General features: G+C 40.6%; 1 protein-coding gene across 1 annotated transcript in view; it reads right to left on the reverse strand.

Annotated features, from left to right (window-relative positions):
• Window positions 1-302: 302 nt before the first annotated feature.
• The window catches only part of hcn1 (hyperpolarization activated cyclic nucleotide-gated potassium channel 1), a gene marked incomplete at both ends in the record, with an annotated part of 62,236 nt that continues 43,414 nt past the window's right edge, over window positions 303-19,124 (reverse strand). Inside the window, 3 exons of the mRNA XM_083910553.1 lie at window positions 303-1,408; window positions 9,498-9,662; window positions 14,741-14,981. Coding sequence (XP_083766679.1) covers window positions 303-1,408; window positions 9,498-9,662; window positions 14,741-14,981 — 1,512 coding nt within the window. The remainder of the gene's footprint in view (window positions 1,409-9,497; window positions 9,663-14,740; window positions 14,982-19,124) is intronic.

Below are 19,124 nucleotides of genomic sequence, written 5' to 3' on the forward strand. Positions count from 1 at the left end.
ACACATCTTCCATCCTACACACACATATATATATTTATATATATAATATGGCATAAAATAAAAAGAAAAGACAAATGTGTCTGTATAATATACATTCTTAAGTTTAGGGAGACAATGTGTCTAAAATATATTACAAGGGCTTGTATGTACAGGACTTCGTTGAGGTTATTTTTGAAGAAAAAAAAGTGGAGAGAAACAAAAAACTTTCATCTCTTTTTGCTGCGTCTCCGTATTTAAAATTGAACTGAAACATATTTAAGTTAAAAAAAAAAAAAAAAATGAAAAGAGAAAAAAAAACGGGATCATAAATTTGATGCAAATCGCATTTTGTCTTGCTCAGTCTCTGTACTGCTCAGGACAGAATCTCTCCTAGATCCGGGGGATTCCCTGTGCTGGGTTGAGGAGGACGATGATGCTCCTGCAGCCATAGCCGCTGCTGCTGCTGCTGCGGCCGAGGCCGAGCGAACTGGGGGCAAAGCTCCAGATGACATCTGCCGGAACAAATTCACCCTCTGGGGCACCGTAGTGCGGATGCCACTTTGCAGATTCATTCCCTGCATCGCTGCCGCTGTTGGTGGCATAATGGAGGCCAGAGAGTCTCCTGAGGCTGGGTGCGCTCTGGGCCCCAGAGATGTGTCATGTGGCAGTGATGGTTGGGAGGCCGATAAGTGTCGGACATCTCGACTCAAGCTGCCTGACTGAAGAGCCTGTGTGCTCTTGTGAATGTCTCCTCGCTGTGGAGAAGGGACCTGCTGCAGCTGAGGTGATGACTGCTGCGCGGCAGGAGACGCACCTGGAGTCGACGCAGCAGGCTGTTGAGCAAGCTGTTGCTGTGCGGATAGAGACGGTTGAGCGAGGGGCTGCTGGAAAAGTGACAGCTGAGAGGCTGTGGGCGAGCCGTACTGGAAACTCCGGCTGGCCAACGGGGTCTGCACCGATGGACTGCACATGGCGGAAGTGAAGGAGCACGGTGACAAGATCGCTCCCTGCTGCTGTAGCTGGCTCTGCGGGTTGGTCGAGGAAGAATTCAGGTTGCCATGGGAAACGCTTGGAGCAGGGTAGACCCCCTGCGCTGCAGCAACAGCAGCAGCTGCAGCGACTGGCAGCATGCGGGCAGCAGAGGCATTGGCAATAGCTGAAGCACTGTAGGTCAGGGGCACAGAGGACTGCTGGAGCTGAGAGGTGCCAAAGGCGGTGGAGTAGGGCGGTTGGGCTGGTGAGTTAATGATGGAGTTTCCTGACATTGGCGTTGAGTTCATCCCGGTGACCGACTGTTTGCGGTCCACCATCATCACCATCTCCCTGTCCTGACGAATAATCTGCTTCAATAACTCGTTCTCCTGCGTGTTGAAAACGCCGGCATTCAGATCCTTCTGGAACTTCTGCAGCAGCAAGGAGTTCTTCTTCCCTGTTGGGGATGCAGCCAGCAGAAGTGAGCACATACAGCCATGGCAAAGTTTGGTTGCACTAAACCACAGGAAAATAGGGCAGGATTCACAACAGCAAACATAAAGATGCAGCTTGTAAATATCAGTAGTGAAGGTTCGGCAAATTGTGATTAACGGTACAATTTCAGCGTTCGCTCCACAAATTTTCAAAATGAGCAAATGTTACAAGCTGCATCTGTTCATGTCGTCTAAGGTTTTGTCATGTTGATATGAATGTGGAGAACACTGCATGGTAAGGATGGACTGTGAGGAGTGGAGGACACATAAGGACACGACGATTACTAAAAGTGTGATGTGATCGCAGAGACATGTGAAGGTGCCGTTTGTGGACGATGAAACAAAGAAGAATACTGATGAGTTGTACCCACACGTCATGTAAACTGCACAGTTGTCAGCAGAGGAGATATCAAGTCTAAGCTTGGAGAATACATTTAAATTCACAGTCTATTTAAATCAGAATGACACCACGTCTAACACACAACACAAGGACACTTAAGGTTAACCGTTATGATGTTTTTTTTAAAAGCAAGGTTAAAACAAAACAAGCAAAACAAGCGAAAACAAAGCAACAAAGATCTGCTTCTATGTATTGATGGGAAATGAAAAAGAAAACCTAAGCTGCACAGATGTATTTATCATTAAAATATGAATGAAATACTAGTGTTGACCAATTTGTCTGCAAGATAACATAATGCATTCTTCTGTTATTGCAGTAAACCAAATAATTTTGTTTGGTTAATGCTCTATAAAGGGCATTTTAAGCCCACAGGCGTGAAAATCTACTACTTCTGTGGCTTGGGGAGCAAATGTAGTAAAATGTTAAGTGGCACTAACGGCATGACATTTGTCTTTAAGAGGAAACTACTACATTTGGCTACAATGATATTAATGAGGATTAATTTAACTTCTTTGAATTCCAAATGTATTGTTCCTGTAATTACTGTTGACCTTGGCTATTGACAGGCTGTGGATCATTATTTGTCAGTAAGGAAGACAGAGTGGACCTTTTAGTGTGCTGAAGGCTTTAGCCACAGTCACTCAATCATTAAGCTCAAACCTTGAGTGCAGACTATTTTCTCAATCAAGTATGCCACTGAGCAGCCCTCGCTGGACGGCGCGCTCCTCTCAAGGCTGCCAACAAGCCGTGCATTCAGCTATACGAGGGGGCTAGTGGCTGAAAAAATGGATTGATCATTTTTCAGATTTTCAGTCACTTTCTCATCGTCAAGTTCTTGATTTCCAGCTTCGCTTTTTGGCTGCAGCAATCACTACCAAGGTCGGGAGCTAAACCTAACACCACGTGCTGACTATATGACTGCTGTTAACTTACAAGGCTGCTGTCATTGCACCTTTAAAGCTCAGAGGGTTAACCACTGCAGATTGGAAGGACAACACATGATTGTTATTTTATTTTTTTCCCAAACAGAATCTAAGAGGATGTGAATGTTAGCAATCAAAAATGTAATACATTTAAGATAAAAATCACTATCAGTGGCTGTAATAATATGGACATACAGTTTTCAGAACAAATCATTTGCACAAATTGTACTTTTACAGGTTTTCAGCGACATATTTCAGTCTAACAGTCCCTCGTGTTCTTTTCACTGGCCGCCTCCTCCTCATATCTCTAATCTCTCATCGTCTCAAATTATCATCTTAAACAGTGTGCAAAGGTGAGCGGACGCATAAAAATCAGACTTTCAGAGTTATACATACACTTACATACAGCATACTTTCAAGCAGAAATCTTTGCATCCTCTCGTTAAAAGCCTCACACCACCTTGACCGAGAGTTTATCCATCAAACGACAATGACTGTACATGAATGGCTATGAAAGCCTTTTGTCTTATAAGTGCTACACAATTGTAGTCCACTTCAAAAGGAGATAATGGGAGTTAGAAGGGTGATCGGGTTGGAGGTTAGGAGGACGAGAACTTTATGGACAGCAGCCCAAACAAATCTGCAGATAAAAATGATTTTATCTCACCTAAGAATCATCTATCTATAAAGCAAGTTGCGTCTGTGTGTGTGTCTGTCTGTGACAGGTATATCTCACTGACCGTTAGTCAGATTACCCTAATACTTTGGATATGGGTTGAGCATGGCCCGATGGTGTGTATCACCAGGCAGGCAGCGGCTCATCAGCAGCAGCTGCGCTGTCTGGGGTGGGGAGGTGGTAGGTGGTATTCACCAATACTCGAGCGCATATTTATTTTGCATTAGCATGCTACTACTTTGCGGCTAACTTGGCGAACCTGTTTCCAAAGGTAAGCTAGCAAGGCTACGATTAGCATTAGCGTAGGGCTAACATAATACAAACACTGTGCAACTTCATTAGGCACAAAGCAATTTTTTGAATTTTCGATTAGCATTAGCGTAGCTAGCTGTTTTGTGACCACCACACAAAACAGCTAGCTTTTCATGCATTACCATAACTGAAAAATCTTCTTCAGCTCCAACTATAGGAATACATTTCACTGCACTATTTTCATTAATAATTATTGCATTATAAAGCACTTTATGAACAATTTAAAATTACATTATGACAATTAAAGAACCTTTCTTTGTATTCTGTACCCTTTAGTAAAATAGTGAAAAAGATGCACATTAATAAATGAATTGTCATCACTGTCTGCTGCTTAATATATTCATATGGATACGTTATTATTGACTGTCACTGGTTACATCTGACCTATATTTTTAAGATAAGTCTGAGCTAAAAGCAAGCAAACAAACACAAAATGAAAACAAACAAAATGTTAACACCACTCATGGGGTGATATAGGTTTCCCTTTTTCCAAATACAAAATTTAGCGAAATAACAGTAAATCAGATATGGGTTGATTTACAACTTTAAATTCATTGTCATGACTTGAGATTGTCTTTACTGGCAAACAATACAGTAGAACCAGTGAGAGTGGTTCATTATACGGACTTCTCAGATCTAACAATACAAGTTAAAAAACAACAAGCTTTACAGTGCAGTAATGAACCCATATCTGAAACAAAAAAGCTGATTGAAAGCCACAAAAACACCAAACAAACAAATAGAACGCTATCAAATCACGCCATAGAAATAGTAAAAAGTAAGAGAAAACAAAAACACATTGAGATGCATTCACGATGTCACAAAGCCATTACACAATTTAAATGTACGACTTGTAAAGCAGTCTGATAAACCATTCACAGATAATCAGTTTTGAATGAGTCACTTGAGGAGCTTCATCAGTTTCTTGGGTTTCTTCTCGCTGAGGTTTGTTTACATCATTACTTACAGTAGAAGACATATTTAGAGGGGTTAACTGCAGTAAATGTGTGGAGCAGAATTATTCTTGATGGATGAACTAAAGTGTCTACATACAGCAAAAGCCAAAACATGAGACTGACTTATTGGTGCCAATCGTGTCATTTTTGCCTTTTCTGGAAATGTTTATAGAAAAGACAGACTTAATATTTCAAGTCAGACAATCAGAAACAATTTTTTTTTTCTATTGGTGAAACATGAGTAAAGAAAATGAAAATGGGATCTCTGCATGTAACAGAAACTGTATGTAGGTGTTGCATTAGTAAAGGTTTACTAATCTGCAGCTCATGGTTTCATTCGTGAATGGACTTTGAACAAAGAATTCAAAGATGTTAAAATGTCACACCAATAGAGCCGAGTATGTATTCATAATCCCTTTGATTATTCTGTACATGGCATGTTTACACTGAATGGGATCGATTTGTCATCGTTTCATTGATTGTCTTATTTTAAGTGTGTTCTTTTAAACATCTGCAGGACTGGTGTGGGTGACTTGGTTTGTGTGCAAACTGTTGATGTAACCTACACCAAGAGGTCAAACTCTTGGAGGATGACTTTGAGACCGGATCCATTTAGCAAGCCTCTACAGGTCAATTAGTCCCTGTTCGAATGTTGGAATTGGAATAAGGTGTTTACCTGATGCCTACTCGTCGGCCAGGGCACTCTTGAAAACGAGATGTGCTCGTCTCAAGACGGACTCCTGGTCAAATGATTTTTAGATAGATAAAAAATAATGTCAAATGTGCAACACGTTATTGGTTTCAAAGCATGGTTACTTTTTTTTTTTCTTTCCTTTTTAGAGCAAGACAAGCATGTAACCAAATGCAGTTCATATAGAGAAATGATACAATCAGCACGGATCATGACAAAGTATCTTCCCTTGTATGAGACAAAACCCCCTTCATGGTTAGCCTGAAAGGACGGATCCAATCTCTAACACTCTGAGAGGCTAACTCAGCTTGTAGCTCTCATAAAAAGGGCAAATGTAGATAAGGACTGCTGACGTCAAAGGGCAAACACTGTGTTGTCAAGGGCACGGTGAACAAATTCATACACTTCACGACAGAGCAAATACAGCTTTTATGTGTGTGTCTTTTTTTGTTAGTATCATGCTCGTCTCATAGGTTCGACCTCGTCTCCCGTGAATCATGATCATATGCAACCAATTCAGTCTCATTGTTATTCACAGTGCTTAGGCCACCCATAGATGTGTTGTTTTAGCAATGATATCATGATCATATATTTATTTCTTAAAATCTTTATCAAAACGCATTCAGAAAATACAGGAAATAGTACAAAACATTTTGAGAGAATAAAAAACAGCCTCTACAGGACTCTTTTCAACCTAAATGCACAGGAATGTACAGGTCTATCACACTGGAGAGTCACTCAGGGAAAATATAAAAGACTAAGCAAAAATCTAAAGAACAACTCTTGGAAGTTCTTAAAAGAAGAACTATGGTATAATTTACCAGAAGATTACTGCAAGACAATCTCTAAACACTCAGGATGTGCCAAGTGCCGCAAGAGGTCGCACTAAATACTGACTGTACCTGTAGAAGCCATTTTGAAATTTCTGAAAATAGTTGTTGTTCATTTTATTTATTATTTCTTTAGCGTACATATTTCCTGTTGTTTCGGGTTGAATTTTATAAGAAAACCAAAGAGAAGAAGAAAGAAAAAAGAATGGTTATTAAAACTAAAACAGCAAACCTGGTGGAGGCCGAAGACACGGTGCTGCATTTGTGTTCAACATAATGAGGCTTAAAGAACAGGAACACTGGGAGTTCAGATCTGGTAGAGTGGGAGTCCAAAGCCGATAAAATATTATATGAGAACCCATGTTGTCACTTTTTTCTAGCTATGGGTCACCACAGCAGATCGTCTGCTTTGTTAGTGAGCCGTACATTTGGCAGAGATAACCCATTTGGCAGAGATAACCCTTTTACCTAAAAGGGGACATATTACAACTTTTTAATAATTTAAATCCTTATATTTAGGACCCTGGAGGTCCTATCAGTCGGGAAAGTGTGAAAAAAGATGACTTAGTCATGTTTTTGCAAATTATCACTTTTCCAAATGCTAACTGCTGTTAGCTCCCAGTAGCCTCTGTGGCTGATGTCATTTCCTGTCTGATGTCATTTCCAAGGTGGACCTAAAGAGATACTACTAAACAAACAACTACTAAACTACCTATTCAGAACGCTCTATACAGAGTGTTCTTAACAGGGCTGTTTTGGCAGGGTGAATGAACTGCTGTGGTGCTTCATCCTTATGGTATTTTGACCAAAGCACGTCACAAACATGTTCATTAGGACACCAGTGAACTAGTTTAACTTGAAGAAATAGGGTATAATATGTCCCCTTTATTCTTATTTTACTACTTTTTTTGTTTACCATAAATTCACCCATTTCCCAAGTGCGTCAGGGAACTACAGCGGCCTTTGCAAACACTTTCCCAAACTCTCTCCACTCACCCAGTCTCTCCCTCTCTGCCATTTCTTTTTTGATGGTTTATGGATCAGGATTATGTCCCGTGTTTGCGTAGTGAGTTTCTGCTTTAAAATACAAAAAAAGTACACACTATTAGCATTAGTTAAGCATTAATAAATATTGAATTCATCATTTATAACGCATGAATACTCATTAGTATGTAGTTAATAAACACAGTTATAAATGTTTTACGCGTGCTGAAGTGTTGGCATGTACTGAGCGACTGCTGGACACACAGAGAAGGTGAGAGAGCAGTCGCTTGTAAGTCTATCAAAGAGCTCGTTTGTTGGAGGTGGATGCTGATTGGCTGCTTGAGTACAGCAGCTGTTTGGACACTGTGTTTATAAACTACATACCAATGAGTATTCATGCGTTATAAATGATGAATTCAATATTTATTAATGCTTAACTCATGCTAATAGTGTGTACTTATTATAAAGTGTTACCGTTCGATCTACTGTAAAACATGGCGTTGTAAGGTGGCGATCGCTGTTAAGCCACACTTATACAAACGTACCGATGGGCAGTATATTCGATATCTATCACATACCATATCATTAAAAGTTAGTTAGCATGTTCCGACACCAAAGGGGAAAAAGATAAACTACTATATGTTGCAGACAACAGTATGAAGATATGCGTCACTAGATATTTATGATATAATCCAATCATCCTTACAATGTGGTGTGTGATGTGGCTTTTTCCTGAAACCATAGTTGCACATGAACATGATTCTGAGGAGAAAAGGTCGTCTCAGCAGCGACACACACACACACACGTCTGATGTTGGATTCTGATTCATTGGAGAGATCTGCCCGTTTGTCTGACACTACAGTATTTCAGTGTTTAGTCAACACTGGGGTCATACAGCAGTTCAATATTAACATGTCTGTATCAGGCAAAAAGAAGACACAAATACAAAGCCATGACAAAGAAAAACAGCAATAACAGATAGAAAAAAGTGGATACAGACTGCAAACTCAACCACTGATATGGGACAACATTAGCGCACTGTTACTATGTAAATTCCACTTTTTGGATACACGCGATATTAATTTTAAGGTTAATACGACAGCGGAAATTATACGTATAGTCATGATTTGTCGTCGAATTATCAGCAAAAATAGGTTTATTGACAAAAAGATGAGCCGCATAGCTTGTTTGTTTAGCAACCTTACATTGAGAACCATAAATCATCTCTTACGTGACTTACTTAAATTAAATTAATTAAATTCCGTTCAGTGAAATTTTCACTTTCATGCAGAATGCGGCAAAAACAACTGGGATTGTTTCCCCAACAACTGTAGCCTGGAAAGTTAATTATTATAATTAAAGCCGATACACAGGATGCCATATTGTCATATTACAAATATAAATTAATCATTTCAAAAACTTCAAATGAGGCAAAAACAAATTTAAATTAAACAAAGACAGACGTGTGTAACGTATATTCTACATCGTTTTAGACAGGAATAATCTATGCGTTTGAATGATCGGCTTGCGCCAACTTAACAAGTATTAGAACAGACGACACAAATGAAGCAAAGAGAAAACGTGTGAACTTATATTCAAATGCAACCAATTATTGCCCCGTTTGTGATCCATACATGTGCCCCTTTTTAAAGCAGTAGAGTAATGACTTGTGTTTTAATTGTATTCCGTCATGACTAAGTGAGATAGTGAAAATAAGGGAAGCTATACTAACCTCCTGTTAGCAAACTGGGCTGGACATGGTGTCAGTTATTTATTTACTGGGGTTTGTGTCTGATTAATTTTGACAGCTCTAATATAGGGGGGTGGGGTGCTGCTCATACCCAGGAGTGCAGATGAGTGGAAAGAGGGCCAGACACACATGCACGTGAGGTTAGCTTCCATCCACTTGCTGGCATCCAGCAGGAGGGTCAACACCAAACCAACAAAAGGGGGGGGGGGGGCAACCCAACTCCCTCCCGAACAGCGACATGCACTGCCTTCCAGTTAATCCAACCACAAAACGCTACTTTGGGTCTTTAGAAGGATTAATTCTGGTTGTTACAAATTTTCTTTAATGTTATCTTAGACAGAAAAAAGAACGAGGTTAAAAAAGAAAAGAAGAAAATAACAGCATACAGGTCATGCAGCACAAGATGGCAGACACAATGCTTTTATGGAGAAAGAAGGCAAACGAGTACTGATAAAGACAAGACAACAAGGCACAATGACAGGCAAGAGATTCAACCAATCAGACAGGACAGCTACTAGGCAGGTCTTACCAATGCGGTCCAGTCGGTCAATGGCGACCGTCTCGAAGGCTCGTCGCATCATGGGGTACTCTTCCAGCACCTCATTGAAATGGTCGACGGAGAGAGAGAAGAGTCGACAGTAGGTGTCTGCACGCACGCTCGCCGTTCGTCTGCCCTTGGTGAGCAGACAGATCTCTGCATGGCACCGAGACAAAAGAAGACAAAGGACGAAGAGGCTTAGGAAATTAGACACATGAAGAAATCGAAATTGTAGCGGAGAGGGCCGCAGAAAGGGAATCATCTCTGTAATAGCGGTGCAGATTACCATGTGATGACCCGTGAGAGGGGAAATATACATAGACGGACGCTAATGTGAATGTAAATAAAACAGTGAAGCCCCTCAGCGGTGCAGTCACTTGCATTATACTGAGATAATTCATCATCCTGCACAGAGCTAATGGTCCCATAATAGGATACAGTAGTCGAGCAACACTGAATCAACGCACTGCATCAGTTCTCAGCGTATAACACAAAAGGCAGAGTTACATAGCAGGCCATTTTATTAGAAAGATAAGAAATATTCCTCCTCACTTCACAAATTACATTTTTATTGTAATTATTACATCTGCAGTTAGTAACTTAGCATGTGAGCATATTATCTGCCAATTAAAGACATAGAATCTAATCAAAATTTCATGCCATGAGTTCTTATGTAGCAGAAAATACATTTAAATATGTGTGAAATTATACATGACAGTAGAACACATGCATCTTTAGTTAACTAAGCAATGATAACCTCTGGTGCAAATCCTTAATCTAATTATATGATCAATTCAAAACTTGGTGGTGTGATATTTCCAGACTATGTCGTAAACTGTCATGAAAATAGAGCCCACGTTGCGCCGGATGTGACAGAGCAACACTGTGGGTGCGAATAAGGTGTTAGTGCCGTTATCATGAAAAGCAGACAGACCGAGTAAAAACATGTGTCGTGTAAATGAAATGTAAACGTGCGGGAGACGAGACAGGAAAAGAAACAACCGAGCTGGATTGAGAGTTGGCATAAATCTGACTCCCCAAAAGTAAATATATTGCTTGGCGAGTGGTTCTGGTGTAGAGAGGTTTAATTAACTGAAACCAGGGCAAAATGGGGGGAAAAATAGCAAATGTTCTAAGCCGCAATGGCCAGGGCAAAAAACTTGTTAGAAATTAAAATTAAAAACCTCTGCCTCAAGCACCTGAGCCCTCTAATTACCGTTTCCGTTCAGAATGAAAACCTGGTGCAGATGTATCCGGTGCAATCACATTAATAACTGTAATGCAGTACCAAGACAAGGCTACAGTGTTAAATTAGCTTTAATTCTGGATTTAACTGTAAATGACAAGCAGAACCAAATGTGCCCGCTAGGATGTTGCACAAGAAAGAAAACAAAAATCATTCAAACAAAAAGAAACAAGTATAATTAGACATGTGAGAAAATGCCAATTTGCATTATATTAAAGTGAAAGGGAAATTAAAAAGCCCTCATGTCTCTTTACATAGTGTAGCTGAAGCCTAATAAATATTTCTAATTTAGCATGTAGAATTAGTGGTATTCATCCACTATTAAGACACAATAAGTGCCTGTGAAATTTGTCTTGTTGTTGAGCAGGACTGACAAAAATGACTTATTCTTCTTTCCTGGCAATGGAGCACAACTAACCAGTAGGAGTCACTGATGAAACAAGGAAGAGATTCCGTGCTTGCTGCTCACACATGAATGTATTCTTTGGAATTTCGAAACACGATGTGCATCGGTGGTTAATTATATATATTTTGAAATCAACCTATCCAGAGTTATTCTGCCCTAACATCAGCTGGGATTGGCTCTAACTCAGCCTGTCACCCTGGATGGATGGGATGATGGATGGATGGCCAATACCAATGAGGTTTGACATTATCTGGCTCTGCATTGGCTCATCTGTGTCACCACACCTGATATTACTAGCTGCAGAATAATGGCATAAGCCACTGATACAAAAAAAAAAATCATTCTTTCTCTCCGATTGCTCTGGCTGCATATATAGATTCAAACGGTGCCAACATAAACTGTCAGACTACACTGAAGTTGTGAGGGATAATTGATGTGGAAGCACCACTTGGACACTGAGCCTGAAGAGGAAAACTGGAAAGTCTATTCTTAGGCTGTGATTCACAACATTATATTCTAATTAGGTTTACACTATTTTGGGAAAATATCAAATTGTAATTTGTCTGAAATATTGTGACATGATTTAGCATCTAGGTTAAGTTATTCTATATGCACTCTGTGATGGAAAATTACATCATCACATCCCATTAAAGTATATATAACATTGCTAAAACAATACAATTAAAGTCTGGATCCCTGGCTCATTTGCTGATTGCTAATTGTTTCAAATGGTGATTTCAATTTGAAAATAATGAGTAATGGTTTATACCTAATTGCAATGTTTTTTTTTCTTTATTTATCTTTTTTTTATTTCAGACCTTTTAGGCTTTACAACATTTGTACATTAGTATTTAGCCAGTTACTCAGATTTAACGAGTCGTCATGGATGAGCGGTGAAATGTAAGTTAACTCAAGTAAGTTGCTTATAGCGAACCTTGAAGATGACTTACTGTACCATTAAAAATAGACCATCCTTGTCGACCAAGATTTGGCTTTCCAATTACAGTGCAGAAATGTAACAAAAATAGACCTCCGTGTGTACATGTCTATCTCAAGGTGTGATTGTGTGGGTCTGAGGTGAGATGCTGTTAACACTTCACATGATGCGCCTTGACACATGTCTCTTGCTGTGTCACGAAGCATTACCAGTGACCCCCAGGGGCATAGTGGATAATTTTCAATCACTTCATGTCATGTGTCACGCACTTTCATGGCAACCATCTCCCCGACCTCTCCTCTCCCCATGAGTGTGATTAGGAAGGACTCCAGTACGAGTGAGGCATTGGAGCCTAACAGGGATTTTTATCCACCGTCTTATTATTGTTCTGACATCATACTCTATTACTCCCTCGGCCTCAGAGTGACTTCACTACAGAGCCTCTAGAAAAAAAAATATGTGAGTCACATATTCAGGCCCAAGAGTTATTACTGTGATAACTTTCTAGGATGCAAGCGTGGCAGTGACTGTGCTGCTGAGGGGCTTTGTGACCTGCTGTCCTCATACGTGTCCTGCTCATTACTATGCTAATAGTTTCCTGTATTTTTCAGGGGCTCTGTAATGTGACTTTCTCCCTTCTTCATCTGTTTCTATGTTCCATTCACTGATTTCTCACTCTGGTCAGGATTTGGCGCAGTCATAAGGAGAGTGTGAATCATTGGAGAAAAGGGGGCAGAGTGAGGCGATTGGTTCAGCCAGCTGTTCCTGAGTCTACTAATGGATGTAAAAGGGTAAAAATACCAGCTGGGAAGGAGACAACGGCAGGTGGCTGAGCACCAACAACAAAATGAAAAATGTACTTTTGTTATTTGGACAGAAAGAACAAATATCTTCGAGTTAAAATGCTAAATGATTCCTTAAATGGGGACATCTATGCACTGTATGTTTGCCATGTTCTTGTATTTTCCTTTCACTCTGCTGATGTTGGCTCTTCCCTTGGAAACCCAACTAATTGCACGACTGAACTTTCCATTATGTTTTTGCCAAGTCAATAGAGACCAATTCAACAAGGAATTTCTGCACTGAAGGAGAAAACGGAAGTAGAACAAAGTTAATACAGTGGTATAACAGTGACATACTGTGGTATGCAATTTGAATGTTCAAAGGTAATCTTAAAAACGCATCAACAAATGATCTGCATTTCTAAAACTCCACTGAGCCTCTTCACCACCTGCAGGAAGTAGCCAAGCTTCCATTATACTCTGGTGTACAGAGGAAGTGATTATGCAGTTTATCAATATTGAAAAATAAGTTTTCAAGGAACAATGGCAAACATTTCTTACTTTCTTCTACTTCTAAAACACAAATTAAAATGTTTGCCTGGGTTTCGGGGATATTTCACAGTTTTCAGACATGTCACGGATTAAACTATGCATAATGTAATTATGAAGATAATCTGCAGATTTATTATTAAAGACAATAACAGTTGGTTAAAGCTTTACCTAAGTCCTCAGCTTAATTACATATCTCCAGGAAGACCATCCAGAGACGCATAAGACTCAGCTTTCTGAAGTTCAATTGTATTCTCAAATTTGGAACTAAAGACACAGAATCACTCCCAGTGCGTTGTGCTGTTGTTTTGTCAGAGCCTCACTGGCTGAGGCGTTTATCCTAACAGTGAGACTTCAGTAGAATATCTGAGCCAGATATCAGAGAATGAAATGCATGCCTGGGATGCACTGCTGCTCTGCAGGAGAATACCTTACTACATGACATGTCCACTGCGTCTCTGCTGAATATAAAGTGCCTCCTTTCTCCATGTCTCCATGCCCGTGTTTTTGCAAGCCGAGCGGAGCGATGAGAAAGTGACAACAGCCTGGTGCTTTGAACAAACGGGAAAAAAATGACAACTTGCCTCTTGTTTGATTTACCGTCTCCCCAAGTTTGCCGGTGAAACACAAACTGCATGCGTCAGACATTACAAAGTGAAGGTATTCTTAGAATCCTCAGCCTCCTTCCACAGTGGAAGTAAACTATGCAAGAACCTCAAAAGTTGGAGCCTTTGCTTTGCTTCCACATAGACATGACAATGTTTGCCTGCAGGTTTTTATCAGAGTAAAGAGAGTGCAGTTACATTTGACATTTAAAAATAAATGATGTCTGTAGCATTTGCGAGAGGGAAAGGGACCCATGCCGAGAGGAAAGAAGAGAGGGGGTCGTAGAATGAAAGTAGAGCAGAGAAGTGAGCAAGGGTATAGCTTCTGATTTCACACAAAATGCACATTTACAGTAGCTGCTCTTGTTAGTGCCAAGTGTATGCAGCGGGAACATATGGAAGGGCAGGAGAGCTCATGTTTGTGTGTGTGTGTGGGTGGGTGTGTGCATCTTCAGTGCATCCTAAGGGAAGCCTGATCCATGCCTTGGCCTACACCAACTGCCAGATGAGAGGTTATGTAACGTCCAACGCTGGTTAATGAGAATCTACATTTACAGTAGGCTACAATAACTTAACTTCAAAACAGCATCACAAAAGACCTCAGGCTAATCTCATGCCTCAATAACCGCATGAACAATATGTGGACATGTGTGACTGTGAAGCGGTTATTCTTACATGGCGGCAGCATTTGTTCAAACGGCGTTCTTACCTCCAAAATATGACCCATCCGTCAGCTTCATCTCCTTATTGAACTTAGTGATGACGCTCGCAACTCCGTGCTGAATGAAATACATTTTCTTCCCAACTGTGCCTTCTCGGATTATGTAGTCATTGGGCTGAAAGACCTCAAACTTCAATTTACTTAGCATCCCCGTCACAAAGTTGGGGTCCGCATTGGCAAACAGAGGCATGGTGGCCACAAGCTTACGGCAATTAAAGTTGACTATTTCCTGGTAGAGGAAAAAAGGGAAGAGACAGAGAGGGAGAGAAAGCAAATATATGATACAAATAACTTGCATTTTCACCTGGAACATGAACAAGATCATTTGTAACAGTTGGGCAATCAAACAAAGAATCAGCATAAGCATAAATAACGTGAATGCATATTCCTGCTTCCAGCCTAATACTTCTAAAGCATGTCCCATCACTCCTGAGAAGAATCTCTGGTACACAAATCAGAGTCTGATGAGGGTGCCCTCAGGTGCCGGGTCTGCAGGCCACCTCTCTCGTCTCATCCTGTCTCTCAGACCTAGCAGGAGATTAGGAGCTTGCTGTCTGTTTACCCACACATCTCTGTTGCTGTAGATGGAAAGCCAGGACACTTGGCATCTGTATGGCGGTGTGTTGTTGACCTCCCCATGAGGGATGACTCTCCTCCGGTGACAAAAGGACATTAACAGAGAGAGAACCAATCTGAGAGTGTGGGACACTTGCTAGATGAGGCCGATGCAAAAGTGATGTTAGCTCAGACATGGATGCCAGTGTCGGCTAATGCCATGGGGCTCTGACCTCAATCATGCGCCACAACTAATGAATTACATGGTAAGCAGTTTTCATGCCGAGCCAGGAGTCCTCTTAGGGAAACAGTCTTTGGCCAAATCTATTTAAAGATGGTGGGAAATAAGAGGCAAACCGACAGAAGAAAGAAAAGGTGGGGATGAGCTGCTTAAATTACATAATCTTATGGCACTTTTCCACTATCTAGTTGGAGCACGGCATTGCTCGACTCTAACGCAATTTGGATCGTTTTCCATTACTATAGTACCTCCTTAACGTGGGCGGTGTTGTCATACCACTGGTGACATAGTTTTATACGCGGCACACAAACACAAACTAGTGACAGGCAAAGCACCCGTTTTCAGTGTACTGAATCATTAGAATCAGTAAATTAAAAAAGATTACTCCAGTATTTCCTGCATGATCGGAGCACAGACTCAGTCTGACACAGTCGCTGAACTGAACAATGGGGCAAGGGGTTGCAATTCCCAAAATACACCAGACCCCTCTGTTAAATATTGAGATGTTAGAAATGTCTTTGCTAAATGTTGGAGATTAACACGTTTTAGGGATTTTTAACTGATCTACAGTTTCTGCATTGTTCGGTTTGATTCCAGTGTCTGACTCTTCCAGTGACGGCACTCTCTGTTTAGTATCGGGAACCTTGCAACCTCACCAGAGCAGGTAGTAAAAAGTACCAGGTACTATCGCTAATGGAAAAACTAAAAAAAGTCCAGCCGTGCCGAGCCATGTGTAAGAAATCATATCTCGCCAAACATTAGAGGTTGTATCAATATTGTCCAACTTTGGGTTGCCTATGATCTGCCCTTTGCCTTCTGCTGTAAGAGTCAGTCCTTAGAATACAAAGGAAGCCAACGACTACTCTCAATTGTAAAAGAATGATGAAGGAAGAGGCTCCAGACGAATTTAATTAAATCATAGGTGATCACTTCAGTCTCAGACCTCAAGACAAAGGTACTCATTCATGAAATGTTGTATATTAAGTATGTGTGGTGGTAGTTCGGCATTCATTGTGACGCCAGTGTTTTGAAAGGTTCCTTCTTACTGCTTACTATTGGAATAAAGGTTTACTTATTTTATCCTTTGGAAGCATCTATTTTTCTTACACATGCTACAACTGTATAGTGGGAAAGCACCATAAAAAAACTACATTGTTGAAGAAAAACTTGTCCTGCACTGAAGTGATGAACATTCAAATTCAATGAACACAGTGGCAATCCAAGAAAATAATCTCATAAACTCATTGTGCCTCAGTTGAATATGTGGATTACAACATAGCTGTGTATAGTGAGAAGACGCCTGGTACAGCTCACATCCAGAGAGACCGATCGAGAACCTTCAGAGTTTGAGTTTGTACCATCAGGGAATAATTGGATAACAATGTCGATGTAAATTATGTCAGGATGAGATGGTCTTTGAGAGTCTCTTCCAAAAACTGAGACAGGATAGGATGGCACCTTCTAGCCGTAAGCATAAAACATTCTGAATCTGGAACATACCAGCATCTTATGCGTATACGCTTAATGCACAATAATATGGATATTAAAATATCTCAAACATGCATTCAATTTCCCTTATATAACAGTGTGAGAACAGACTTTACAATTCAAAATTTGTGTTTGCTCTTTTGATGCATTATTGCCGTCAAAGTCACTTTGTCACAGTGACGCAGTTTGATGAGATGCATTAAGGGGCATCAATGGGCACAGTGACACCAGACATCTGAGAAATGGCTGCTCAATAACAAATGTTTCAATGCAAGAAACGAGTGTATCATCCCTTTCATAGTGCTCGAGTTTGTATGTGCCTTTGCCGTCTGATTATTCCAAGACCTTCTTGGCAGCAAACAACAATCAATCAACGCTAAGGAGAGTTTTTGAAGTGTTTTCTTCCCACCAACAAACTGTTCACTGAAATTGATTACCGACTTGAAGGAGGATTGAAATCACTGACGCTCCCGTTAGAGCAAAACCATTAAAATCAAGGGTTGTTGGGAAAGATTTACTTCCATTAAAAGGTCCAGTGTGTAACATTTAGGAGGGTTTATTGGCAAAATTGAATATACTACTTCAAGTATGTTTAAATTAGTGTAACTGCTTTGAAACAAAAACATTTGACTGAGCTTTTAATCTATACTTTATGCAAGGGCTTTGCTTTATAAAGGCTGCCAGCATTTTAAAGTGGAAGCTTACTATGCAAACAAAAAAAAAGAATGACATCCTTGCTAGTATGCAAAGGCCATGCAGTTCCTTGACGCAGCAGAGAAAGGGGAGGGGTGCCTGGAGCAGTCCTCCATTCATTACAGCTGCCTAAATTTTGTGATAAATGATGTGTCTGAATCAGCAAGCACATACTTGGACTGATTTCATGGTCCTCCTTTGTCCCAAAACAAGTCTGAGTGCTGCTAAGTGGAGCTGATTCTGATCCCAAATTGACCGGTGACTCAGCAACACCAAAAATTGTGCCAGAACGCCACAGACACTCGGCTGCACTCAGCCCGTCTCAGTCCGTCCACCTGAAGTAGGTCTGCTTTTAAGCTGCATTAATTGATTTCTTATGTGCATGCAGCAGAGACTGAAAGACAACTCTCACATTTAATTCTTAAAAACTTGTATCACAAACATAGCCTGGCACAACAGTGAGAGTACCACGCGGACAAATCGAGATGCATCTTCAGTAATTAAGTAAGCTATAATTTATCTCTAGGTCATGTACATTGCTTTTAGTCCACTGAGCTTGAAATAGACGGCATTAGCAACGTTCACATGACGCTTAAGACATACAAAGACACGTACAGTACAACATCTTTTCCATTAAAGGTTGATACCTTTTCCTGACGATTGTTAAATTAATTCCAAAGCAGACGCATCCTAAAAATGTGACACAGCAAAATGGCAGCACATGCTAGTCCACGTGTCCTATTTTGCTTTGCTGGAACTTGGGTTTGTTTTTGCCCATTGGTCCCCAGGGTGGAAGCTTTCATTGCACGACACTGTCTCCATGCAGATTTTAACTTTGCTTGCTGTGCAAAGTGAACTACGGCTGTAGGATTTTCTGTGTTGTAAGTCATCATTTTAAACCCCTGCCCCTCCCCTGTGCGAGTGTCTGGCACCGTACAAAAGGAGCTCTCCACACCTCGGCATCCGAATCTGCAAGGTGACTTAATGGGGCTGCATGAGAGATGGCCATGATCTTTTTTATTCCTTCTCCTATCCAACATACCTATGCGTAATTACCCATGTAATATGCTGATATGAGGAGGTCAGCCGAGAACTTCAAAACTGGTCACCGACTCTCTAATATTTCTCTTAATTCTCTCTCTTTGAGAATAACTTCTGCAGTGAGGGCTCAGTTGACCCTGCTGTTGTGTGGCTGTTTATCTATGCCACGCTGCAGGTGCTTAAATAATACACGAATTGAGGCACAGTTCATGCCTCTGCCCAGAATATTATCATATCTTGATGGATGTTCAGTCCGGGACACTTCACCCAGCACGCTAGAGAGAATCCGTTTTGTTATTTTTCCTCCTTGACCTTGTAAGATGGAATGACAGGTGTTTGTATTTCAGTTTCACA

Source organism: Microchirus variegatus (assembly GCF_963457635.1).
Source record: "Microchirus variegatus genome assembly, chromosome: 1".
Taxonomy (NCBI): domain Eukaryota; kingdom Metazoa; phylum Chordata; class Actinopteri; order Pleuronectiformes; family Soleidae; genus Microchirus; species Microchirus variegatus.